The sequence below is a fragment of the Leptonychotes weddellii genome, chromosome 15, assembly GCF_054177405.1.
Source record: "Leptonychotes weddellii isolate Sample4059 chromosome 15, ASM5417740v2, whole genome shotgun sequence".
In the NCBI taxonomy this organism is placed as follows: Eukaryota; Metazoa; Chordata; class Mammalia; order Carnivora; family Phocidae; genus Leptonychotes; species Leptonychotes weddellii.
Window position 1 is genome coordinate 48,864,945 of NC_138383.1, and position 26,131 is coordinate 48,891,075.

At 53.4% G+C, this 26,131-nt stretch overlaps 1 protein-coding gene across 4 annotated transcripts; it reads right to left on the reverse strand.

Moving 5' to 3' along the window:
* Positions 1-4,204: 4,204 nt before the first annotated feature.
* PFAS (phosphoribosylformylglycinamidine synthase) lies at positions 4,205-22,676 on the reverse strand. Of its 4 annotated transcripts, XM_081805755.1 has the most exons (29): positions 22,574-22,641; positions 21,958-21,995; positions 19,663-19,841; positions 19,448-19,583; positions 18,880-18,985; positions 18,333-18,522; positions 18,118-18,223; positions 17,618-17,758; positions 17,403-17,527; positions 16,952-17,080; positions 16,124-16,255; positions 15,865-15,993; positions 12,323-12,396; positions 12,054-12,210; positions 11,709-11,770; positions 11,411-11,572; positions 11,008-11,133; positions 10,732-10,863; positions 10,320-10,550; positions 9,997-10,177; positions 9,550-9,633; positions 9,203-9,358; positions 8,866-8,985; positions 8,438-8,583; positions 8,102-8,309; positions 7,845-7,936; positions 7,645-7,759; positions 6,281-6,604; positions 4,205-6,170 (listed from the first exon to the last, which is right to left on the reverse strand). In XM_081805755.1, exons 3-29 carry the CDS (start codon positions 19,802-19,804, stop codon positions 5,860-5,862), a joined length of 4,017 nt encoding a protein of 1,338 aa, XP_081661881.1. In that variant the 5' UTR covers positions 19,805-19,841; positions 21,958-21,995; positions 22,574-22,641; the 3' UTR covers positions 4,205-5,859. The 4 variants fall into 4 exon arrangements, with proteins under 4 accessions (XP_081661881.1, XP_006738274.2, XP_081661879.1 ...); XM_006738211.3 differs by lacking the exon at positions 21,958-21,995 and having other exon boundaries at positions 22,574-22,676; XM_081805753.1 differs by lacking the exon at positions 21,958-21,995 and having other exon boundaries at positions 19,663-19,989; positions 22,574-22,658.
* Positions 22,677-26,131: the final 3,455 nt, after the last annotated feature.

Below are 26,131 nucleotides of genomic sequence, written 5' to 3' on the forward strand. Positions count from 1 at the left end.
CAGGAGGTAGGGAAATAGGCTTGCCCCACCCCTGGGACCCCGGGGGCTGCCAGGCAGGTGTTAAACTGAGAAAAAAAGTAAGGCTTACTGTTCTCGTGTCCCTCTACCCTCACCTCAACACAGACACACAGTGTCCCTCATTTGATGTGATGACAAGAGCTTGTAACTTTGAACCACTAGAGAAGGGAAGTAAAAGGAGGAAATGCTTAGAGAGCCTGCAAAGCCAAGCCACTGGAAACCAGACTAAGTTCACGCTTCTATTAAAGAGAAAAAAAAAAAACAACCCCGAGTGTATCTATCTTTACCAATGTCAACATTTGTATTTATTCATGTGTTCCTAGTGGGTGACAGGTGCCGTGCCAGGTGGGAGGACACAGGGGAGGACGGAGATGGAGTTCCCACTCCCATGGAGCTTACACTCAACTGAGGAGACAGATTGTTGATCAGAGGAACACACAGCTCAATGTAAGATTGCGATGCCGAGAATCCATCACAGCAGTGACCTTGGCCGGAAAGGGTGTGCGGAGCTTGCCGTATCGAGCTGTTGGCTGATGAAACCCCGAAAAAAGGACAGGACCTGATTATTAGCTTTAGATGTTGCCATAGAAGTTTTGTTTTGTTTTGTCTTTGAGAGAGCAAGCCTGAGCACCAGGGGTGGGGGCAGAGGGAGAGAAAGAAAGAATCCCAAGCAGGTTCCATGCACACTCAGCATGAGCCCGACACAGGCTCCATCACGACCCTGAGATCATGACCTGAGCAGAAATCAAGAGTCAGATGCTCAACTGACTGAGCCAGCCAGGCGCCTCTAGGTGGCTTTTTTTTAGAGCTCAGGTCCCGCTTACTGCCTTTGATGTCTAATTCCCATTCCATGTTTCCCCCATGGGTGGGTCAGGATGAATTCATGAGACAGTCTGCCCTGTTGTCTGGCTTTCTCGGAGAAAGCTGATGGGTTGGATTTTGTCACATGGGAATGATGAAAAGATATGTGGTCAACTTAAAGGGCATTGGATAAGTTATGCCTGGAAGTCAGATGAGTGGGGAAGAAAGAAGTGAATTGGGGGGAAGGTGTTACTGAGTGGGAGGTCCTGATGACTTTGAGATCTCAGAGTACTGAAGATGAAGAAAGAAGGTGCAAGGAAGGGAGGTTATGGTCACAGGTAGGGTGCTTGGGTCAGCGAGCTTGGAGGTGCAGCGGATCTGGGGAATGACAAAACCCAAGGGAGGTGGTTGGCCAAGGTGGAATGCAGGAAGTCACTGGAGAAAGGTCCAGAGTGTGAAATGGTCACTGACGTGAATCCAGGACAATGGGAGAGATTGAGGTGGACAGCAAGACTATGAACCAGGAACCAATGCCCTTGAAGAATGAGGGGGAGTTGGGAAGGGTGGCTACAAGTGATAGAAAACACCAAAGTAAGGCTAAACAAGACAGAAGTTTGTCTTTCACATGAGAGACCTCCAGAGCTCATATGTAGTCTTCAGTGTCGAGAGACCCAGTCTCCTCCTACCTTGTTACTCTGTACCACGTGATGCCAATTTCAAAATCTACCTCATGATCCAATATGGCTGCTGGAGTTCCAGCCATCACGTCTTCAATCCAGACAGCAGGAAGCAAGAAAAGCTGAAGAGAAGCATGCACCCTTCCTTTAAGAACACTTGGAAGTTGTATTCATTGTTTTCTCTCCTGTTGGTCAGAATATAATCCCACCTGTTAAGGGCAGCTGGGAGACGTCATCTTTACTTTGAGCACACCACAACCCCTGCTAAAATACTTGAGCGTTATATTTGTAGAGGGGGAAGCAGATATTGGGGAACGACTGGCCGTCTCTTTCACAGGGGAATGATTGAGAAGCCAGCAGAATACCAAGTAGGGGGTGAAGGCAGTTTAGTAGGATGGCGTGAGCCTAAAATGGGGCAAGCTCTTCTTCAAAAGGGGTGGAGAATAATCTGGAAGTGGTACAGGGAGGACCCAAACCCCAAATCCCTGAGAGGTGTGTGAAGTTTGAGAATGAAAGCCACCACTTGGAAGGGTTGTGGAGGGGCTTTTGGAGTAGCTGGTTTCCTGTGAAGAAAATGAGGACAGGCAGCCTGTCGGGGGTTTGCTAGGGGGTCTTTGCAAGGTGTGGGCAGAGGCAAGAGCTGGGTCTGGGACCGGCAAAGACAGGGCTGGGAAGCTGCATGGCCTCAGTCCCGGTCATGGTTGAGGGTGGGTCTTGCTTGGCCAGGGTGCTCCGAACCAGAAGCCTCTCTATCTCCAGATGCACGCACGTACCGATCACAGCCAATCGGCGGTCACCTCACACACCACCCTCCTTTTGCATCAAGCCCTAAGTAAACTTGACATCTAAGTCTTGGTATCAGTCCCAACGTTCTGCATTTGGGATTATCCATAAATTTAAAAGATAATGGTTAAAAAGTTCAACTGAGTACATGTGAAGATCTAATTGGCTTTATCGGATGATTCGTGAATCAGGCAGTAACCCATCTAGCAAGTGGAGTGGGGGGGCTCTGAGCAGTTGTACAAGTGGAAGGAGGATGGGGGCAAGAAAGTGAATAGTAGGGGCGCCTGGGTGGCTCAGTCGTTAAGTGTCTGCCTTCAGCTCAGGTCATGATCCCAGGGTCCTGGGATCGAGCCCCGCGTCGGGCTCTCTGCTCAGTGGGGAGCCTGCTTCTCCCTCTCCCACTACCCCTGCTTGTGTTCCTTCTCTCGCTGTCTCTGTTAAATAAATAAATAAATAAATAAATAATCTTAAAAAAAAGAAAGTGAATAATAGTAAAAGGACTGTTCCTGACAAGATCACTTTCCCTTAGTGGGGAGAACAGGGGGTCTCACCATGCACATTACAGCTTCCTTTGGGAGATGGAGAGGCCCATGTGGCAGACTCATTGGTGCCCATCGGAAAACTCCACTGACCAGTTAAGACTACATTTTGGGGGGCACCTGGGTGGCTCAGTCGTTAAGCGTCTGCCTTTGGCTCAGGTCATGATCCCAGCGTCCTGGGATGGAGCCCCACATTGCGCTCCCTGCTCAGCGGGAAGCCTGCTTCTCCCTCTCCCTCTGCCTGCCGCTTCCCCTGCTTGTGCTCTCTCTCTCAATTGAATAAATAAAATCTTAAAAAAAAAAAAAGACTACATTTTGGGGGGTGCATGGGTGGTGCAGTCAGTTAAACGTTCAATTCTTGGTTTTAGCTCAGGTCATAATCTTGGTTGGGGTCATGAGATGGGAGCCCCGCATTGGGCTCCGAGCTGAGCACGGAGTCTGCCTGAGATTCACTCTCCCTCTGTCCATCCAGCTCATGCTCTCTCTAAAATAAATAAAGCTTAAAAAATAAAAGACTACATTTTAGGGGGAGGTCGACAATGCAGATTAGGTATTAAGCCCCCTTTTGGGGACTTGGCCTAAGTGATGTCATTTGGGGCCTATTGTTTTAAGAGAGGGAGAGAGAGAAAGGTGGGGGGAGGGGCAAAGGAAGAGGGAAAGCATTTTTTTTGAGAGAGAGCACAAGCAGGGAGAGGGACAGAGGCGGAGGGAAGCAGACTCCCCTTTGAGCAGGGAGCCCGATGTGGGTGCTTGATCCCGGGACTCCAGGATCACGACCCAAGCTGAAAGCAGATGCTAAACCAACCGGAACCACCCAGGCGCCCCAAGAATTTTTTTTAAAGGCATCTCTCAGCGTAGGAGCTATTTTTCCACCCAACTTTTTTTTTTTTTAAGACTTTATTTGAAAGAGAGAGCATGAGCAGGGGAGGGGCAGAGGGGGAGAGAGAGAGAGAACCCTAAGCAGACTCCCCACCTAGCTTGGAGCCCAACGTGGGGCTCAATCCCACGACCCTGAGACCATGACCTGAGCCGAAACCAAGAGTCGAAAGCCCAACTGACTGAGCTACCCAGGCACCCCCGTTTTCTTTTTAATTATACATATGGTTTCCCAACATCAGGGAAGAATATTCAAATGCCAAAAATGGCCCGAGAGTCCCCCCCATCCGCACCCCACCCCCACCCAGCCGCTCAGGGTCAGTTTGCAAAGCAGCAAGAGGCCTGAAACAGTTTTCTTCATGGAGATCATTTAACATTGTATCATCACTATGATACACTCCGTCTCTTCTCCCGCTGTCCCACCAGAGGACTGTGCTCAGCAGCCCCTGCCCTCCCACCCGCCAGGGCCCCCCCCCCGCCCCGCCCTCCAGGATCTGACTCCAGTCTCCATTCTTGGGGAAATGTCTTTAATGAAGATGTCGAACTACTTCGGAGCAAACGGACTCTGCATCCAAGTTTCATACACATGCCTGTGAGCAAAGGAAGCGATGGACAGCTCTCAGCAAGACTGGCCGGCCTCCAAAACCTGTGACCGCAGGATGTCGGGGCGCAGCAGCAGGCGTGAGTGGGCCTCCGCGCTCTGCCCTTGCAAGCTGTGTGACCCTAGGCCATTTATATAATCCTTATCCTTAATTCCCCCTTTGTAAAAAAAAAAAAAAAAGGTGGGGGGGAGGGGCAGCTATCAAGTACCTTGCGGAATTCTTGTGAAAAATACTTTAGATACAGATGAAATGCCAAGCACACACTTGGTTCATGGCACGTGCCATATATAGCCATGGTTCGATTTTTTTTTAAGTTTTTTTTTTTTAAAGATTTTTTATTTATTTATTTGAGAGAGAGAGAGAATGAGAGACAGAGAGCACGAGAGGGAAGAGGGCAGAGGGGGAAGCAGACCCCCCGCCGAGCAGGGAGCCCGATGTGAGACTTGATCCCGGGACTCCAGGATCATGACCTGAGCCGAAGGCAGTCGCTTAACCAACTGAGCCACCCAGGCGCCCCTTTTAAGTTTATTTATTTAGGTACTCTCCATGCCCAACGTGGGGCTCGAACTCACGACCCTGAGATCAAGAGTCACATGCTCTTTGGACTGAGACAGCCAGGCGCCCTAGAGCTATTATTTAAAAATTCTATCACATCATAAAACCCCTGGGGGCAGTGACAGTGCTTGGCACTGTAGCTAATCACCAGACATTAATGGAATGAATGAAACAATGAATGAATGGAATGGATGGACGAATGGAGGGAGCGAGGGAGGGAGGAGAGAAGGAAGGAAATGGATGGGTGGATGACAGAAGGGATGAATGGAATGGAGGGAGGGAGGCAGGAAGAAATGAATGGAATGGAATGGAATGAAGGCAGGCAGGCAGGCTAAAGGCTTAATTCTAGGGAAGCAGGTGCTGACCATTTCTTTCAGGAAGGGAGCTGCTACATCGAGGAGCAAATACTGAGTTCAGAAGGCTGCACTGGGGTAGCCCCAGGACACAGCCGGAGATCGGCTCAGAGAAACTTCTGCAAACTGCGTGCACAGCACGGCACTACATTTTAAAAAGCGGAATCCAGAAAGCTTCTGCTGTTTTTCTGATGAGAACATGCAGGTCCTGACTTGCATGCTTTCATACACCCCCAAGCCCCTCACCCCCGTTATGAGGAAGGGGCACATAAAACATCCCTCCGAGCCCAGAGGAGTGATGGCAGGCACAGCGTGGCGATCACTGGGTAGAGTGTGTGCGTGTGGGGAGGGGGGGCGGGCAATGGAACATTCTCCCGGCCGCGCATCCTCACTTCCCAGCGCGGGCTCTTTCCTCCTTCGCGCCCACAGACAACCCTGTCAGAGCAGAAGAACCAAAGACAGATCCCATGGCATAAGGCAAAAGCAGGCAGATTAACAAAACCAGCAGGGTTGGGTTTTTTTTTTTGGCATTTTGGCCCTTGTCTGTCCAAGACGTATTTGGAGAGAAGGTGGGGCGCTTCTGAGTTTGAGGATGGGGAGGACAGCAGACCCGCGGGCACAAACCGTCAGGCCCAGGGGAGCCTCCCCCGCCTGCTCAGCGGCCTCCTTCCCGCGTCCAGTTTCGGGCATTGATGAAGAGCTGGAGCCAGGGGGAGGCAGTCAGGGTGTCAAATGGGGGAGGTCGCCAAGCCCACTGCCACGGCCGCACGGCCCGCTCAGGGTGAGGCATGAGAGCCAGGTGGCGGCCATCAAGGGAGCAGACGCCTGCCACCCCCCCGGGGGACCCGTTGGGATTCATGGGGTACTGTTCCGTGGGCTGGCCAGCATCATCGGCCCAGTGCAGTGGGGCCAAGCCCCTGGCCTCAATCTGGGCTTGGCGTTCCGGAGAAGAAAATGCCATGTAACCTGCAGGGGGGCGGGGGGGGGGGTGGAGGAGGGAAGTGAGGGCAAAGCTCCCCCACGCCCTCCACCCACGCCGGCCCCCAGACCCTCCCGCCGGCCTTCCGGAGCCTGACCTTCCCCGTGAGCGCTCCACACGGGCAGCACGGCGCCCTCCATCCCTCGCAGCATCAGGGCGGGCCCAGGCCCCACCCGCACGCTGGCCCAGCGGGACTCGAAGCGCCCGGACAGATTGTGACGCAGCACGAGGCCAGGTGGGGCGGGCCAGGGGTCCGGGCCCGGCTCCTCGGCCTCCTCGCTGGGGCTGCCTCCCACCCAGCCCAGCAGAGCCAGCAGCTGACAGCCATTACACACGCCCAGGCTGAAGGTGTCCGGCCGCCGCCGGAAGCGCCTCAGCTCGGCCCCGGCCAGCGGGTGGAAGGTCACGGCAGCTGCCCACCCTAGGAGGAGACAGGGACGTCAGGGTGGGCCGGCATGGAGGGGGACGGCCGCCCTCCTGTGCCAGCCCGCCCGGTTCCACCTGCCATGAGCCCCCCAGCCCCCAACACACATGCACACACATACATACGTGCGCACACATACCCCCTACCGGGCAAGTACAAAGGGAAGAAACAGGTTTATCTGCTTAAATGTTGCCATTCCTGGACCAGAGATGGCCCGTAAGTTTTTTGGCTTGGCCAGCAGAGCATTTTCAACACTTTTTATTTAACTGTCTGACGTTTAAAAATAAGACTTCATATAAAGATCTGGATTTGGCGGCACCCCAGTCCGTCAAGCATCTGCCTTCAGCTCAGGTCATGATCCCAGAGTCCTGGGATCGAGCCCCGCCTTGGGCTCCCTGCTCAGCGGGAAGCCTGCTTCTCCCTCTGCCCCTCCCCCTGTTTGTGTTCCTCTCGTTTGCTCGCTCTCTCAAATAAATTCTTAAAAAAAGAAAACAAAGAACCATTAAAAAAAAACAATCTGGGGGCGCCTGGGTGGCTCAGTCGGTTAAGCGACTGCCTTCGGCTCAGGTCATGATCCTGGAGTCCCGGGGATCGAGTCCCGCATCGGGCTCCCTGCTCGGCAGGGAGTCTGCTTCTCCCTCTGACCCTCCTCCCTCTCATGCTCTCTGTCTTTCATTCTCTCTCTCTCTCAAATAAATAAATAAAATCTTAAAAAAAAAAAAACAAAACAAACCAATCTGGATTCTTGGCTTCTCTCAGAAACCAGAAAGATCCGGCCACACTGAACCCGCCTTCCGAGAGCACAATGTGCTGGCGCTGTGTGCTTGCCACTCCTTTAGACGCGGTCCGTGCCACCCAGCCACCCCGCCTCACGTCAGTTACCCACGGGCCTGCTGCTGGCACCCGGCCCAGAATGAATGTCCTCCCCAGCCCCGGCCCCGCGGAGGTGAGAGGCCAACTCCCAGTCAGGAAGAGGGGGGCCGAGGCAGCTCCGCAGAACGTGCAGCGGAGGGAGCGAGCAGACGCCCGGCACCTACCTTTGGCAGAGCCCAGGACATCCGCAAAGCTGAAGCCGCCCACGAAGGCCACACCACGGAACGTGTCCAGACCGATTGCCCCCGAGCACAGGTCCTGCATGGTCACGTCCCACACCTGGCAGGACAGGCAGGAGAAGTACAGGAGGACACACAGCCCGAGGCCCAGCCCCGGCCCCAGCTCTGCCGGCCACCCCGCTCACCTCAAACCCGGCCAAGTGGAAGGCATCTGCCATCTCGCGGTCTCCATTACTGCCCTCCTCTCGCAAGATGGCAACGCGGGGCACGGGACCACCTGGGGGAGGGGGAGTGTCTCTGGGCCAGAGGGCTCCTTCCCTACCACAAACCACCCGCCCCCGCCACCGGACACCTTTTCCTGGGCAGGCCCCGGCATCCAGGCCTTGGGTTGCAGCCCCCAGGCTGAGGGTCGGGGAAGCCCAGACGGCACAGAGTCCCTCACCAGGCTCGTGGGGCACGGGTGCTTTGGGGAAGGTTGGGGGCAGGCAGTAGCTGGGCCCCGTCCGCTCCCTCAGCCCCTGTTCTTCCTCGGCCACACAGTGCGGCTCTGCCTGCAGCCGGTCCAGCTGGAAACTCGTCTCCTCCCAGACGCCTCGTAGCTGCCCAACAGGCTCCTCCAGGACCACGGACCCGTTCACGGACACTCGCACCTAGAGGGAGGGGCACGTCAATCAGGGCCAAGAGCGAGGGTGTCCGGCCTGGGCCCCCCGCCCCGCCCCCCCAGCTGGCACAGGCGAGCCACGGCCTCCCCGCTGTGCACCGCCCTGCCCTTCCTCACCAGGGCGTGGGGCCCGGCGTCGCCCGTGGGGCCCAGCTCCAGGCAGCGGAGGCCGGCCGCCTGGTAGCGCTCCAGCACCTGGGCCAGGTCCGGCTCCTGCACCTCCAGCACCAGGCCCGGCTCCTCAGCAAACAGCACAGACAGCGCTGGGAGAACAAGGGGGGCACGAGGGTGACGAGGGTGCCGCCAGGGGGGTGTGGGGGGTCAGAGATGAGGGGAGGCCTGGGAGAGAGGGACCAAGGATGTGGCCTCAGGGTCTGTGGGGGGGGGGGGGCGTCCCAGATGGGTGAGTCACCAGGCTCAGTGGTCAGAGAAGATAGCCAAGGACTCGGGAACGGGGTTGGGGAACTCCATTTTCTTCACAGGACGTGGGGTCTACAGGGTGGGGCAGGCAGCCCAGGCCCGAGTCCAGACCCCAGGCTCCTCACCGTCGACCCCAGAGACAGGCACATCCACCTCTATCCCACAATTCCCAGCAAAGGCCATCTCTAGCAGGCAAGTGATGAGACCCCCGTCACTGACATCATGGCCTGAGCAGAGGAGGCGGTCTGGAGGAAGGAGAAAAATGCTCAGCAGCCGCAGGGCCCAAACCTGGTGGGCCTGCACCTCCTTCTGCAGAGTAGGTCACGTGGGAGAATGTGGGCACACTCCGAGAACCAGAGGCCAGGGCGATGGACCCCTCTTGCCCACCCCCCTTACTGGCTCAGCCGGTGAGTGTCTGCCATGCGTCAGTCACGTGCACCATCTCCCCAAGGCCTCACTCACCTCTCAGCAGCCCCTGGGTGACGTTAAAGGCACGCACCAAGTTCTCGGGGAGGTCCAGGTTGGGAGGCTGCTCGCCCAGCTGCGAGAAGCATTGGGCCAGAGCCGTGCCCCCCAGCCGGTGCTGCCCGGGGCTCAGAGGCACATACAGCAGAAGGCCTGGGGAGACGGGAAAGGGGTGAGGGAGCTGGACGGCTTAGAATGCCCTGCCCTGCTCACGACTACTAAGGTTCCCAGCATGTGGACAGACCCACAGACCCCCAGTCCCAGAACCAAGACGAGGGGCCCAGACCTCCCAGAGGACCCAGCTCTGAACACACAGTGCAGTGAGGAGGGGGAAGGGCCCGTACCTCCCCCTCCAGGATGCTTGAGGTCTGGGGTCACAGTGGCTGTAATGTCTGGACAGACAGCATAGGCTGAGATGACCAGCGATCCTGCAGAGCAAGGAGTAAGAGAGTGGGGGTGCCTGGAGGCTGCAGGCGTTGGAGCATCCGACTACTGGCTTCAGCTCAGGTCATGATCTCAGGGTCGTGAGATCAAGCCCCGTGTCCGGCCAGCTCTGGGCTCAGCAGGGAGTCTGCGTCCCCTCTCACTCTCCCTCTGCCCCCTCCCTGCTCTCGCCCACAATCTCTAAAATAACTTGAAAAAAGAAAAAAAGGTAATCACAAGCCTCTATCTCTGAAACAAACATTATATGTTAATAAAAAATTAAAAAAAGAAAAAAAGACGAGTAAGAGAGCGAGGTGCCAGCCCAGCCCCGCAGGTCTGCCCCTCTCCCCGTGAGCCCCGGACCGTACCAGGAGCCCGCACTGTCTCAGAGCCGACCCGGGCGGCCATGCTGAGAGAGTCCTTGCCACCATCCACTGCCACACCCAAGGCTGCCATCACCGTCACCATAGCCTCACAGGCGTCAGCCAGAGCCGCGCCCTCCCCCGGGAGCTTGGCCGCCCACATCCAGTTCCCGCTGCACTTCACGTCCTGGGAAGCGGCGAACATCGGCCGTCAGAGAGAAGAGCGGTGGGGAGTCTGGGCTGGGGGCGGAGGGGCTGGGAAGTCACGGGCAGGAAGGACAAGAGGGCAAGGTGGAGGGTGGCCGCAGATGCGTCCCAGCGGGACTCACCCGGAGGTCGGTGACCAGAGCGAACACCAGGTTGGTGAGGGCTTCGGCCACAGCCAGCCGGGCGGCCACCTTGGGGTCCAGCAGGCTTTTGACGGGCTGCTCTCCCAGAGCTGTGGCAGCCCCGACGAGCTCCTGGTGACTCAGTGCCACGACGGCCACATCTGCCAGGGGGGTCTGCAGGGCTCCCACACACTGCTGCTGGGCCACCAGGCCGCCCACAGAGCGGTCCACCTGCAGAACCAGCTGGGGTTGGCAAGGGGCGGGGGACCCACACACACAGGCCCGAGGCGGTGGGAGCAAGGCAGCAGGCCTTCAGGGCCGCTTCTCCCTTGGGCCGGCTGAATCCCCATAGTCACGGGGACGGGGAGCAGAGGGAAGGGTACAGGGGCCGAGCAGGGGGTGTGGGGAGCACCTTGTTGGTGAGGTAGCGCTTGCTGGCCACGGCGGGCAGCCTCAGAACGCGCTCCAGAGCCTGGCGCACACGCAGACCCGGGGGCAAGGCCAGGGGCTTCAGCACGGGGAGACTCCTCTGGAGGAAGAACTCCTAAAACACAGAAGGTGACAGGGGTGTGAGCAGCTGCGGGAGCGCCGGGCACATAGGGGACAAAGCACGCGTTGGGCAAAGGGCGGTCGCAAGAGCTGGAGCAGAGAAGGGAGGAAAACCGCCTTCCCTCCCACCCCCACATACCTTCCGAGGCATCTTGCCCAGCACCCAATCCAGCTCCAGGTCCACAGGGGTTGGGGAAGACAAGGGGGGGCCATCCTTCTGGCCATTTCTTCCAGTGGGGCACTCCCGATCGTCCACCAGCACTATCTACGGCCACACAGCCCAGAGGGAAGAAGACTGTGAACCCCAGCAGGGAATACTTCCAGAAAGCCGGGCAGAAGCACGCTTTCCACCCTCTGTCTGGCTTCCCCGTTGAGTACCTGCCCCTGGCCGCCTCCTACATGCTGTCCGCCAGTTTGCGTGTCACCAACTCCCATCCTCCTCTCATCTCTTCCCCCTGACGGCTCTCCCTCCCTCCAGCCCGGACGCAAGCAGCTCCAAGCCCACCCACTGCGGCCGCCACTGACTCCCTGGGCCAACTCACTCTCCTGTCCCCAGTGATGGTGCCCACAAAGCTGGCTGGGCAGCGTTCCCGAGCGCTGACGCGACTGAGGAAGTCCCGGTCAAGGGGCCTCAACAGAAGTGCATTCGACTCCTGGTACTCGGCCCCCCAGATTTCCAGGGCGTTCAGGGTCGGATCCCCAAGCTGCATCCAGGAGGGAGGAGGAAAGGGAAGGGTCAGTGGGCACTCCCCAGTCTCGTGTCTTTGCTAGGAGTCTCGGGGAGAAGGCTGGGGCCGGCAGGGATGGGGACATGGCCAGACCTCAGGGGACAAGGCCCACCTGGAAGCGGCTGGTGTAAATGACGGCCCCGGCGGGGTCACTCAGCTCCTTCAGGACATTGCCTGGTGAGAGGGCAAAGGGGAGAGGTGGTGACCCGGCCATGGTCAGGCCCTGGCCTCCAAAGAAACCCCTAATTCTATGTGTCCAGCTGCACCCCCACCACCAACCATCCCGCGACAGCAGGCTCCCACGCCCCCCAATGCCGAGCCTCTCCAGAAGGTACAGGGGGTGGAGAATAGGACCCAGGGCCCGGCGGCCACTTGCAGACCCCCAATGCCTCTGCCTCAGCCGAATGTGGCAAGAGGCCAGGGAGGCCAAGTCCCTCATCCCAATCCCTTTCCTCACCATTGCCACCAGCACCCTGGTCGTGGAGGCTGCAGATGGGGTTCCCCCTGGCGGCCTCCACACAAGCCCGGATCACACGGTTCATCTTCTGTTCCATCTCTGGGTCCCCGCGCTGCACAGCCCCAAAGTCCAGCTCACTGGTGTTGTCTCCCTGCACCTGGGGGGAAGGGACAGCAGAGCTCGGCTGGAGGGGTCTGGGGGCTCACACCCCACCGATACCCAGGGCCTGACAACGTCACGGAGCCTGCCCCTGAGCTGGTCCCACTCACCTGCACAGACGACGCAGCTCCGCCCCCAACTCCGATCCTATAGACAGGACCCCCAACCTTCACCACATCCATGCCTGAGAGGAAGGAAGGCAGAGTCAGGATGCTGGGGAAGCCAACAGAAGAAGCGGGAGCAGGAACAAGTGTGAGGATAAAGGGAAGCGGGCAAGAGGGGAGAGCGATCAATATTACAAACGTACGTATTCTTTGGGTAAATACACGCGGCGGAATTTATGCTTCAGCTTTATCGACACAGGCACAAAATCACCTATGCACAAAATTAAACATTGCAGCATCATTTGCGATACCAAAGATAGGAAATACAGTTGACCCGTGAACAACACTGGGGTTAGGGGGTGCTGACCTGCACAGTAAAAAATGTGCCCAGAACAATCAACTCCCTCAAAAGTCAACTATTAGTAACCTACTATTGACCAGAAGCTTTACCAATAACGGTTGATTAATAATTAATAAAAACCAATGAACTAATAAATAAGTAAAAAACTAACGAACAATTAACACACATTCCATATGTTACAGTACACTGTATTCTTACAATAAAGTAAGCTGGAGAAAAAAGAATATTCAGAAAATCAGAAGGAAAATACGTTTACAGGACTGTACCGTCTTTTTCGAAAAAAATCCATGCACAAGTGGACCTGCATGGCTCAAACCCGTGTTGTTCAAAGGGTCAACTGTGATGTAAATGCTAACAAGAGGGAGCTGATTCATAAATTACAGTATATCCATACACTGAAACACTATCCCCCCCAAAAAGAGGATCACATGAATGATTTTTACACTATTTATCAATATGACATGATCTCCAAGATACATATACTGCTAAGTGAAAAGAGCAAGTTACAGAATTATGCGCGCCCCTTTACAATTGCATCAGAAAGAAGATAACAGTAATTAACGTAACAACAGAAGCGCAAGACTTACGCACTGAAACTACAACATCTATTAGTAGACCTAAACAAATGGAAACAAATCCCATGTTGACAGAGTAAAAGGTTTAACTTTGTTATGATGGCCATGTTCCCAACTGATCTGCAGTCAACCCAACCCCTGTCACAATCTAGCTGTCTTTTTCACAGAAATGGAGCAGCTGATCCTAAAATGTGCACTGAAGTGTAAAGGACCTAGAACAGTCAAAACAATCTTGAAAAAGAACAAAATTGGAGGACCCATTCTGCCTGCTTTTAAAACTTACTACAAAGCTGTAGTAATCCAGACAGTGTGGTTCTAGCACAAGGACAGACAGATACATCAATCGATCTGTGGACTATGGAATACAACTGTGAATCCATTATGAACTTTATGTTTATGGCCAGTTGATTTTGTTTCTTTTCTTCTTTTAAGTTGGCTCCGCATCCAACATGGAGCTTGAACTCACAACCCCAAGATCAAGAGCCACATGCTCTACCGACTGAGCCAGCCAGGAACCTCCGGGGCAACTGATTTTTGAAAAGTCCCAAGACCATTCAGCAAGGTACAAACAGTCTTTTCAAAACATGGCATTAGGACAACTGGATATCCATGCGTAAAAGAGAGAAGTTAGACTCCTATCTCACATCATATAAAAAAATTCATTCAAAATGTATCAGAGGGCCGTCTGGGTGGCTCAGTTGGTTAAGCGTCTGCCTTCGGCTCAGGTCATGATCTCAGGGTCCTGGGATCGAGCCCCTCGTCAGGCTCCCTGCTCAGAGGGGAGCCTGCTTCTCCCTCTGCCCCTCCCCCTGCTCTTGCTCTCTCTCTCTCCTTTTCCCTCTCTCGAATAAATAAAAAATCTTAAAAAACAAAAAAAAAAGTATCAGAAACCTAAACGTAAAAACTATAATAATACGACAAGAAAACATAGCTGTAAGTCTTTGTGACCTTGACTTAGGCAATGGTTTTGTTAGCCGTGACATCAAAACCATAAGCAACAAAGAAAAATACAGATAAACCTGACTTGACCGAAACTAAAAACATTGTTTTCTTCATAAGACACCATGAAAAAAGTAAAAAGGCAACCCACAGAACAGGAAAAAATACTTGCAAATTACGTATCTATCTGATAAGCGTTTAGCATCCTGAATACATAAAACTCCTATAACCACCAAAAGAGAAAGACAACCCAATTTAAAAATGGACAGAGAATCCAAAAATAAAAAAAAAAAAAAAGAATCCAGAAAGACGTTTCCCCAAGGAAGATCTCTAAACACACGTGAAAAGATGCTCAACATCATTAGTCATTAGGGAAATGCAAACCCAAACCACAATGAGATGCGACTTCAGGCCGTAGGGTGGCTAGAATCAGAGAGACAGGTAACAGGAGTTGGTGAGGATGTGGAGAATTCAGAACCCTCTTACACTGCTGGGGGGAGTGCAAAATGGTGCTTTGGAAACCAGTCTGGCAGTTTTTCAAAAAGCTGGACACAGTTACTGTGCGAGCCCCCGATTCCACTCATAGTTACACAGGCTGGAGGCACGAGAACATAGGGGCCCAGAAAACATGTACACGTGTGTTTACAGCAGCATTATCCACACTAGCGGAAGAACCCAGATGTCTACCAACTGATGCACAGATAGACACACGAGAGGTTTGTCCCGAAAAAGGAATGAGGGTCTGGTTCATGCTACCATACCGATAATTCTTGAAAATATTGTGCAAAGTGAAAGGGGCCAGGCACGAAACTCTACATTCTGTGTGATTGCATTCACATGAAATGTCCGGAATAGGCAAACCCACAGAGACAGAAAGTAGATGAGCCGCCGCCAGAGGCTGAGGGAGGAAGACATTGCTAATGGGTATGGCGGTGACAAGAATGTTCTGGAGTTAGTGGTGCTCGAGGCACAGCTTTGTGCCTATCCTAAAAAACCGCTGACCTGTACACTTTAAAAGGGTGAACTTTACGGTACACGGATTACATCTCAATAAAGTGGTTATAAAAAAAAAAAAAAGTGTACGCCTATGTTACTTGTTTTAAAAAAAAAGGACAAATACGCATACAGGTCTGTTCATAGATGCAGGAAAATACCTCTGGTCAGATACACAAGTCACTGGTTTACACCGGTTATCTCTGGAGAGGGAAACTGGGAGGTCAAGGGAAGGACAGCTTTCACTGTATGACCTTTTTTGCCTTTTAAGTTCTGAACCACGTGACTGGGTCACCTCTTCCATAAACGTGACCTGGCTCTTATCTTGACTCCAGCACACGATGCAGCACACGATGGGGACTAATGGATGTTTGCCCCCCTGAACTGAGCGGGCAGATAAAAGCCCTGGCGCATGGCAGGCACTGAACAAAGATGGGTTGGCCTGACTTAGCAGGGTGGGTCCCTGCCATGTGGGAGGAAACTGGGGCGCACACAGAGGCGATGCAGACCGGGCGCCCCACTGGCGTAAAGCCCTATCCTGCCTTGGAAGCCTGTACCGGGAGGAGAGACATGTGCTGGGAGATGAAAAACCAACCTAGGAAGTGGCCTCTAAACTCCCCTCCGGCAGTGCTGGGGACAAAGCTGGCTGGATATGAAGAAAAGGGGCGGCGGGCTCTTACCTGGCTCCGGGGGCTCCTTGCTCACATGCTCAGCTTCCATGGACCCGATGCCCCCACTAAACATGATGGGCTTGATCCACTCACGCCGCTGGCCGTCGGGGAGCTGGAGACCCAAGGAGCGGGCAAAACCTGGAGCGTGGACATCCCAGGGAGAGGGAGCAGAGTCCAGTCACCCAGTATCCCCCAGCACCCACTCAGTCATACACCCCACCCCCCTCTGGTACTCGGTGTCCGTTATCCCCGACACCCCCAGCCTCACCGGCCAGCACTGGCTCCCCAAACTTGTTGCCGTAATCAGAAGCCCCATTACTGGCCTCAATGGCGACCTCCAGGGGCAGGGCGAAGTTCCCAGGATACTGGAAACTTGGGTCCTCCCAGGGCAGATTATAACCTGGAAGGAAAGCACAAAGTTGGCTGGACCGTTAAGACAGGACACAGAGGAGCCAGAGTCCTTCAGGAAGAGTCTAACTAAGCCACCAAGGACCACCCATGTGGGTAGAATGTCCCATTTTAGGAAATCCTATTTCAGGAAGATGTAGGGCCTACAATAAAGCACCGATCTTGCTCCCTAGGTCCCATGCCAATCTTCCCTCTGAGTCTTAGGATCAGGGTTCTTAAGGCTCTCTAAGAAATTGGACTTTGGGGGAGTCTGGGTGGTTCAGGTGCTTAAGCATCTGCCTTCAGCTTAAGTCATGATCTCAGGGTCCTGGGACCAAGCCCCGCACTGGGCTCCCTGCTCAGTGGGGAGTCTGCTGTTCCCGCTCTCTCTCTTCTCTGTCCATCACAAATAAATAAATAAAATCTTAAAAAAAAAGGAAAAGAAATAGGACTTGGGGGACAGGTGGTCATGAGACTGACCCAGTATCATGTTTCCTTGCTGAGCAGGTGCTAATTTATAAAGAAAATGGCGGTTCTGCAAAGCCTGTCTGGTGACTTGGGTTTCCGCTGGCCTAGAGTCCTCACGGCAACAGGCCAGCTACTCTAGGGCCTGCCTCCCAAGAAAAGGCACCCAGGATGACCTAAGAGACAGAAGTGCTCCATGCCCGCCAGGACAAGGAAGAGAAGGTAGGGAGGAAGGAGGTGGGACCTGGGATGTGTAGGTTTCCAAAGCAATAGCCAGCTGTGCCAGCCACCACGTGGGCCCCGCGGCCCGTGCACTGGACATCTCGGATCCGGCCCCCTGTGCCTGTGGTCGCACCGCTGAAGGGGGCCACTCCTGTAAAGAGATTGGGGAGACGTGTGGGTACCAAAGAGACAAACCTCAGTTCTGACCGCCCCATTAAAAATCAGGATGGGACGCCTAGGCAGCTCAGTCGGTTAAGCATCCGACTCTTATCTCCGCTCAGGTCTTGATCTCAGGGTGGTGAGTTCAAGCCCCACGTTGGACTCCATGTCAGGCATGGAGCCTACTTAAAAAAAAAAAAAAAAAAAATCAGGACAACCAGCCTCCCTGATTGTTTTTCCCAGGCCCGGACCGGAGGACCTTCACTCTACCCGACACTCTGATCTCATCGATCCATCCCCGGGACCCAGCTCACCTGTGGGGAAGTTGTGGGTCTCTGCCGTGAAGACGACGTGTCTCAGGGCCTGCTGTTGCTGGAAGCAGCTTGGCTGTGTGGGGTCCTCGGGCCGTAGGAATCGGACTTCCTTCCCCTGGATTGCACTGTGGACACAGTAGTTCTGGACCTTGCTTCCTTCCTGGGGCCTCCCCTCCCCTGAGCCTGCCGTCCCCCCGACCTCAGGCACAGCCCACCTGCTATTGTCACAGAACTTGAGGACGTTGTTGGGGTTCGAGGACGCCTGGGTGCTCATGATGGACTCAAAGAGGGAGTGTGCCAGTTCCTGCCCGTCCATGTGGAGAAGGCCCTTGAAGAACCAGTGTCGACTGTGTTCGCTGCAGGGGTGATGCAGGGAGGGAAGGAAAGGCAGAAAGCTGGGTCACTTCTCACGCCATGCCGTGTCTTCTCAGCAATCAGCAACAGTTAACGGCCAACTCTTACATAGAGAACAAGTCAGAATAGATTCCAAAAAGCCATAACCTTCAAACATCCTGTCACTGTGGAGTGCTCAGATCCAAAGTGAATATGAAATCGAGACTTGGGTATAGACTACCAGATGGAGGAGGAGCCCGGGCCCTCAAACGGACTCAGGGACACCCCCGAGCCAGAGGAGAGCCACGAAGGCAAGTCCCCGTGCCCTTCCCTTCCAACCTCCACGGGCTCAGCCTTCAGAACGTCCCCATCGCCCCACCACCTATTGGACTGAGCCAAGTCGAAGGCCTCCACGGTGCTGGGGTTCCGCTGTAGCTCCTGGAAGCGTCTGGTGTAGAAATCCAGGTCCCAGGAGTCTAGGGCCAGGCCTAGGAGACAACCCGGGAGAGATGACTGTAAGGCTCAGGTCACCAGGTCCCGGGGCTCAGCGCCCCGACTGGCCTCGCCTGGGCCTCCCTCCCAGGCATCCCGGCTCACCCAGCTCCCGGTTGGCCTTCTCCAGGGCACACCGGCCCTCAACCAGGATGTTGATAGAGCCGTTGAGAGGTGTGGAAATGCTCCCAAGGGAGAAGCTCTGGATGGGATGGGGGAAGTGCTGCTCGGTCATGCGGTCATGCAGGGTGGCCAGAGCGATGGTCTTCATCTCAGCTGATGGAGGGTGGGCGAACTAGGGGCAAACACACACAAGACGGCAGGAGGTGGAGGGCTGAAGTCTGGACAGAGTGGTGCACCCCGGGTCCTCCCAGTCACGCAGGGCCAGCCCACGGCTAATCTGCGTGGTGCCCGAGTGCCGATTAGAAAGACACGCCCCATCCAGGCACGAGCCCATGTAAGGATGCCCAGATTAGCAAGGGGACCACAGGCTCAGCCCTCAACCAGGAAGTCTCAGGCAGTGAACAACCTGCCAACAAGACAGGCCTAAAGCCAAGAGCTCCTCCCCATTTCTCCCGAGTTCAGGACCTCATCTCTTTTATCTCTGGCCCAGCTCCTCCTCCCCCTCACCACAGATAGCCCAACACCTCACCGAGAGCAGGTAGCGCCGGGTGGTCTCCACGCGATCCACAGCCCCCAGCCCAGCAGCCCAGCACACTGACACGATGTTGGTGGATGCTGGGGTCGAGAAGTTCAGCCTGAGGAGTGGGCTGGATGGTTAGGACCTGAGAGCGCCAGCCAAGAAGGTGGATCCCGCCCACAGCTGTCCCATGACCTCTCACCTCTATCCCCCTCCCCACTGGCCTCTAGCCTCAGACCCGGGCACCAAGAAACCTGCTTTTGAAGGTCACTCAAATCAAACCGGACCCGTCCTTCCAGCATAACATGCTTTGACATCTTACTTCTCAGAATGCAATCTGTTTTACTTACAGAACGTGCCTGGTAGCTGGCTCAGTCTTTCAAAGACATCTTCCCATATGGGGAAGGCAGATGCATGGCCTTCTAAGCAGGGAGTAGGATGGAGTAAAGGAAAAACAGACCTGTCAAGGGTCACAGGAGAAGGAAGAAGAGGAATGGGACTGGAAGGGGTGGGCAGTGCGTCTGGAAGGGAGCTCGGCCTGAGAACATGGAATGCATTTACCCTGGGCTGAGACACTCGCCTGGGCCCAACCTCCAGCAGCAGGTCGTTGGAGTCAGAATGGAGCCAGGACTCCTGAGCAACATCACCCAGTAACAAGGGGCAGCCAAAGAGCCATGTCAGCTTCTTCATCTCCTCAGCGCTCGGGAGGGACTTGGCTGCAGGGGGACAGGACGGGGATATGCTGAGACCCTGCCCGGCCTGGCACCGCCCCGCCCATCCAATACTTGGCCCAACCTGTCCAGTTCACATTGTAGCACAGCTCTGTCTTGACACCCTGCAGCGCTGGCAGCTTCCCTTGGAGCTTCCTCCGAGCGTGTCCAGAAGCTGCCCTCTCATGGCCAGAGGGATGGACATAGAAGTGAAGAACGGAGGCCATCGCTGGAGTTGTCCGTTGTGGGAAATGATGTAGATCCCTGAAAGGTAATTAGCTATTCCCTGTCAAACAGATTTCAGATTTCCAAGACAGCTGAGGCTCTGGAGGCATTAGGGACGGGGTGGGGAAAACAGGAGCATTCGGAGAGATGAGATACTCTGAAAAACGGAAGCTCGGGGGGCTTCATCCTGCAAAATGTGGGAACAGGGTATACGGGTACATCCTTGGCACATGATCCTTGAGCACCTGCACTTTGCTGGGCCCCAGGCAAGGTCTTAGGAACACCGCTCTGAAGACAAAAACCATTTCTGCCCTCACAGACCTTACATTTTATTGAGGGAGACAGGCAAGCGCCCCGACATTTCCAGCCCAGTGTGGTTAAGGCTGAGAGACTGTGGCTACCAGGCTAGCACTTGAGGAATTAGGGAAGACTTTCTGGAAAAAATAGCATCTAAATGTAAACCCACAGGATGAGCTGGACTGGGCCCAGTTGGTGGAGTCAGATGACACCATTCTTCTGGTATGCTCTACCTTCTGGCTGCTCCAGGTCAGGCACCTGTCCTTCACTCTCTTCTGTCTACATGCTCTTCCCAAGTGACTTCATCCAGACCCGTGGCCTTAAATACCATCTAGTAGATTGAGCCAGTGAAACTGCCAGGATTCAACCCTTTTTGTCCCAAAACGGCAATTTCATCTCATTCAAGTCGCTATCTGCCAACAGATGCCATATCTTAATTCAATCCTGACTCTCCCGGACACTCCAAACTGGTACATTAAAATGCTCACGTGAGGGCGCCTGGGTGGCTCAGTTGGTTAAGCAACTGCCTTCGGCTCAGGTCATGATCCCGGAGTCCCGGGATCGAGTCCCACGTCAGGCTCCCTGCTCAGCAGGGAGTCTGCTTCTCCCTCTGACCCTCCTCCCTCTCATGCTCTCTGTCTCTCATTCTCTCTCTCGCAAATAAATAAAAATCTTAAAAAAAAAAAAAAAGCTCACGTGACAGCTCCACGTGGATGTCTCATAAACATCGATGGTAGTCTGTTTGGGCCAAAACAGAAATTCTGATCTCTCCCTTCTCCAGACCTCCTGTTCTCCCAGTCTTCCCCATCCAATCAGCACACAGGCCAAAAATACAGTCAACCTCACTTCTTCCCGAGCCCTCTCTATATCTAATCCATCAGCAAATCTATTTCCAAACATATCCCAAATCTGTCCACATCCTTTTTTTTTTTTTTTTTACTTGACAGAGAGAGAGGAAACACAAGTAGGAGGAGAGGGAGAAGCAGGCTCCCCACTGAGCAGGGAGCCCTATGCGGGGCTCGATCCCAGGACCCTGGGATCATGACCCAAGCGGAAGGCAGATGCTTAACCAACTGAGCCACCCAGGCGCCCCTGTACATATCCTTTCATCTTGGCTACCATCACTCCTTCAAGCCATGACCGTCACTCACTTGGGGCCTCCTGAATAGCACCCCTGATTCCACTCCTGCCCGAACCACAAACCATTTGCCGTATTTCAACATAAGTGAGATCATGGCTTCTTATCACACATGGTGTAAGCTTCTAACTCAGGACCCTGGCTCACCTAGCCTGGCCCCCTGCCCACTTCTCCAACCCTATCTCACACCATGATCTTTTTCACCTGCAACGCCCCCACCACACTTGCTTCTTTTGTATTCTAACTTGCCAACCTCAGTTTTGGAAGGCCATTTTCTCACCCTGATATTTGCATGGGTAGCATTTTTTTTTTTTAAGATTTTATTTATTTGACACAGAGAAAGAAGCAGGCAGAGGGAGGGAGAGAGAAGCAGGCTCCCTGCTGAGCAGAGAGCCCCATGATGCAGGGCTCAATCCGAGGATCCTGGATCATGACCTGAGCCTAAGGCAGAGCCACCCAGGCGTCCCATGTCTAACTAGCACTTTCTTATTTAGATTCCTGGCCTCTAGCCAGGGACTTCCTCAACCCACTCCTATCAGACAGCCCTATCTTATTTTCCTGTATAATATTTAGCAGTACTTGAAATTTTATTTTATCTATTTACTACCTCACATTTCATTTTATTTTTATTTTTAATACCTGACATTTTAACTTATTTAAAACTCTACCTTCCCCACTAGAACAAAATCTCCACGTGGGCACGGACTGTAGCTCTCTTACCTCCACGGGATTGCCACGGCTTGGAAAAATAGGTGGGGCTTAAAGAGGAAAAAAAAAAAAATCTAGCATTTGCTGACTGACTGAAGGAACTCTTGATTTACATCCCTCAGCAGCCCCTCCCGCCCTTTCAGGCCAGGCCTCATTTCAGGGAAGGATGCTGGATCCCGGTTTCTCAGCGCTCCCCACCCCATTCTGATCACCCTTTCTAAAGTCAGGCCGCTCACGGTTGTCCTTTATACCGTAACTGCCACAGGATTTATCACATAGAAACCATCCGCCTTAGATCTACCAGGCACGCTCCAAGAGCGCAGGGGCAGGGCTGTCTCTATCGGGGCTGCATGCCCAACGACTAGGAGGACATAAGCGAGGCAGTCGGCAGGGAGGCTTTCTGGTGGTGGAAGAAACTGGGCAAGAGGGGCTGACTTTACGTGCGGGGGTGTCCTCCCCTGACTCGCGTCTACGGACCGCGCACATGGTCGCAGGAAAGGGCCCCAGCTGGACGCCGCTCTGCCCGCTGGGGACACGGAAGTGGCCCGCATCAACCAGGCCGGGGGTGAGCGCAGAAAGGGATGCAGCAAGCAAGGTAGCAAGGATGACCCAGGAGAGCGATACCCACGTGAGAGATGGCCGGAACAGACTCGCGGACCGACGGCGCCCCAATGCGTCACCCGAGGGCGCCACGGAAGACGCGGCCTGGGCGGCGCCCCGCCCCCTTCCGCGCGCCCCCGGCCGCGGGGCCGCGCCGGGGGGGTGGAGCTACGCAATCTTGCCTGGAGGGCCCCTGGCTGGCGCGGACTGCCTTCTGCTCTGGTCTTGGTTTCGGGGTGCTGAGATCGGCCAGCGTGGGGCTCCCTGCTCAGCGGGGCCTGTGCTTCTCCCTCCCGCTCTTCCTCTGTGCGCCGCTCTCTGTCTCTCAAAAGGATTAAGGGAACAAAGTAGAATGGGGGACACTCAGCATAGCAACAGCAGGAAGTGCTTCCCACCTGTAGCCTTAAAGGGACAAAGGAGGGAATGGTGCTGTCCAGCTGCTAGAGACGTGGAGCTGATGTGGGAAACGAAGGGAAAAGAAAAATTAAATTTCCTTACTACCTACAGCCCACTGACAAGTCCTTGAAACAGGCAGAGTGGCATTCCTCTAGAAAGTCAGCTGCCTCCGTGTTAATACTTTACTAAGGGCAAAAGGTAATCTTAGCCCAACCCCCCAGGATCCTATAAGTCTACTTTAACATATAAAAATTCTTTTGGGGGGCGCCTGGGTGGCTCACTCGGTTAAGGGTCTGCCTTCAGCTCAGGTCATGATCTCAGGGTCCTGGAATTGAGCCCCGCATTGGGCTCCCTGCTCAGCGGGGCGTTTGCTTCTCCCTCTCTCTCCGTCTGCACACGCGCTGTCTCTCAAATAAATAAAATCTTTAAAAATTGTAAAAAAAATAATGAATATTCCTTTGGAAACTTCCTTTATCTCTACCCCCAGGATACAGGTTGGCAATCATCCCCCAAGCGTATGACCCACCAATATACATCTGAGGGGTCTCACGACTAAGGTTTTATTAGATAGTAATAAATGACCTTTTCCCAACAATAGCTAGCCCCCTCAAGGTCTTAGAAACCTTGCTTCCAAAATGCTGCCCCTAACCTCCTCCCAACTTGAAATATATAATGAACCACTCCTCATGTCCCCAGTGCAGCTCTTTCTGCCCACGGGTCCTGTCCCGTGCTTTAATAAAACCACCTTTTTGCACCAAAGATGTCTCAAAAATTCTTGGCTGGAGCTTTGAACCCTAACATCGTTTCTACATCATAGCCATGAAAGAAAGGCATCCGACAGGGCAAAGGAGGCCACAAGTACAGTGTTCAGGGAGAGAGGGAATAACACTGCGTCCTCTCCTCCTGTCCTCAAGTTCCCACATAAACTGTTTCTGTCTCTCATTAGCCAAACCTAATCTGAAGTCTGAGGGCAAGGAAGCTGGAGTGGCGTGGCATGGTGTGCCAGGGCAAACACAGTACCTGGTGCAGTGGTCTTTTTAATGAGTCACACAACAAAGAAATGGTCAGAGTAAAAAGTGAAAGTCTTTATCTTCATCTCTCTCCGTATTCATTCCCCTCCGCACTACAGGTTCAAGACAAGGGTAAGGCAAGTGAGGCATCTAGGGTGCAAAACTTAGAGAAGTACTTAAAATGTTCACCTAATTCCAACCCTGCCCCAGACATAACAATAACTACCTGTTTGGTGTATAAAGTTCCAGGCTATTGAAATGAGTACTCTCAGCCTCGCTTCTGACAGAGGCCATATGTTGATCTTTGACATCTGAGCACTTCTTGCTTTCTTTCCCTTCAGGCACTCCTTGGCTCCATCCAGTACCTACCTTCCAGAACCTTTCAGAACTTTCCAGAATCTTCCAGGAGCCTTAGTTTGCTCAGCTCTCTGGTCCTATTTCCTTCACATTTTCTTTCTTTCTTTGTGTGTGTGTGTGTGTGTGTGTTTTAAGGCTCCATTCCCAACGTGAGGATTGAACTCACAACCCTGGGATAAAGAGTTACCTGCTCTACCAACTGAGCCAGCCAGATGCCCCTCCTCCACATTTTAGTAGTCCCAGGGCACCATAAATTTTCAGCTTTCATCTCCATAGAGTGACTTCCAGATTTATCTTTTTGGCCCTAATCCCTCTCCTGACTTGGGTCCCATGTATCCAGCTGCCCCTTTGACAAGTACAAACTGTTCAAATCACCAGGTCTGGAGACAACACACTTCCTTCCGTGTGTGTGATGGGCCAGCCACTCTTGGTGCTTCCCTAGTATCTTCCCCTCTCCCACCACATTCCTTGAAGATGCTTATTAAATCAAGCTTGATCTACTTCAGTGGCTTGCTATTCTCTTGTGGCCCCTCTCATTTGGTCTTGCATGCTGCCACCAGATTAACCTACATTTAAATCACACCACAGAGGGCTCCCTGTGGCTCAGTCGGTTAAGCGTCTGCCTAGGTGGCTCAGTCGGTTACGTGTCTGCCTTTGGCTCAGGTCATGATCCCAGGGTCCTGGTATCAAGTCCTGCATCAGGCTCATTGCTCAGCGGGAGCCTACTCTCCCTGACAAATAAATAAAACTTAAAAAATAAATAAATCACACCAATGGGGGGTTGGTGAGGGGGTAGATTCAGTACAACTCTCTCTGATCACTGTAGCTTAAATTCAACACTCCCTCCTAGGAACTATCAAAAGTAAATCCACATCTCCGTGGATTTGGTAAATAGAAGGAGCCTTCCGAGTTGAGAAAATATTGGAAGCAAAAGGAATGATCAGGTTTGGGACTTTAGGCTTTGACAGGTGTCCTAACATGGGTGATATTTTGGAGAATTTGTTGTTTTGTTGGAAAGGGAAGGAACATCTCTGTTGTAATCATGGGAAACAACTGCAAAGATTCACTTTATAAAGAATTTGGCACCACAGTGTCCTGCATAACTAGTTTATGCAGTAAGGAACAGAGAGTTTGCATTAAATGTACGGTTGAATCAGGGGATACCATAACTTGTAGAATTAAAGTCTTTAGGGGCGCCTGGGTGACTCAGTTCTCGAGCGTCTGCCTTCAACTCAGGTCGTGATCTCAGGGTCCTGGGATTAAGCCCCGCATGGGGCTCCCTGCTCAGTGAGGAGCCTGCTTCTCCCTCTCTCACTCCCCCTGCTTGTGTTCCCTCTCTTGCTTTGTCTCTCTCTGTCAAATAAAATCTTAAAAAAAAAAAATTGAAGTCTTTATTTCTTGTCAAATGACAAGAGCATTCTTTTTGTCTACAATGTTTATACTATCTTGTTCCAAAAATTTGAAGCTGCTATAAGTTTAAAATAACTTAAAAACTCCCCTTTACCTTATTTTTTTTTAAGATTTTTATTTATTTTTTGACAGAGAGAGAGACAGCGAGAGATGGAACACAAGCAGGGGGAGTGGGAGAGGGAGAGGCAGGCCTCCCTGCCGAGCAAGGAGCCCGATGTGGGGCTCGATTCCAGGACCCTGGGATCATGACCTGAGCCGAAGGCAGACGCTAAACGACTGAGCCACCCAGGCGCCCAACTTTATTTTATATTTAAACAAATTTTAAATTAAAGTATAGTTGACATATAATACCGTATTAATTTCAAGTGAACAGCATTGTGAGCCAACAATTATATACATTATGAAAGGCCCAC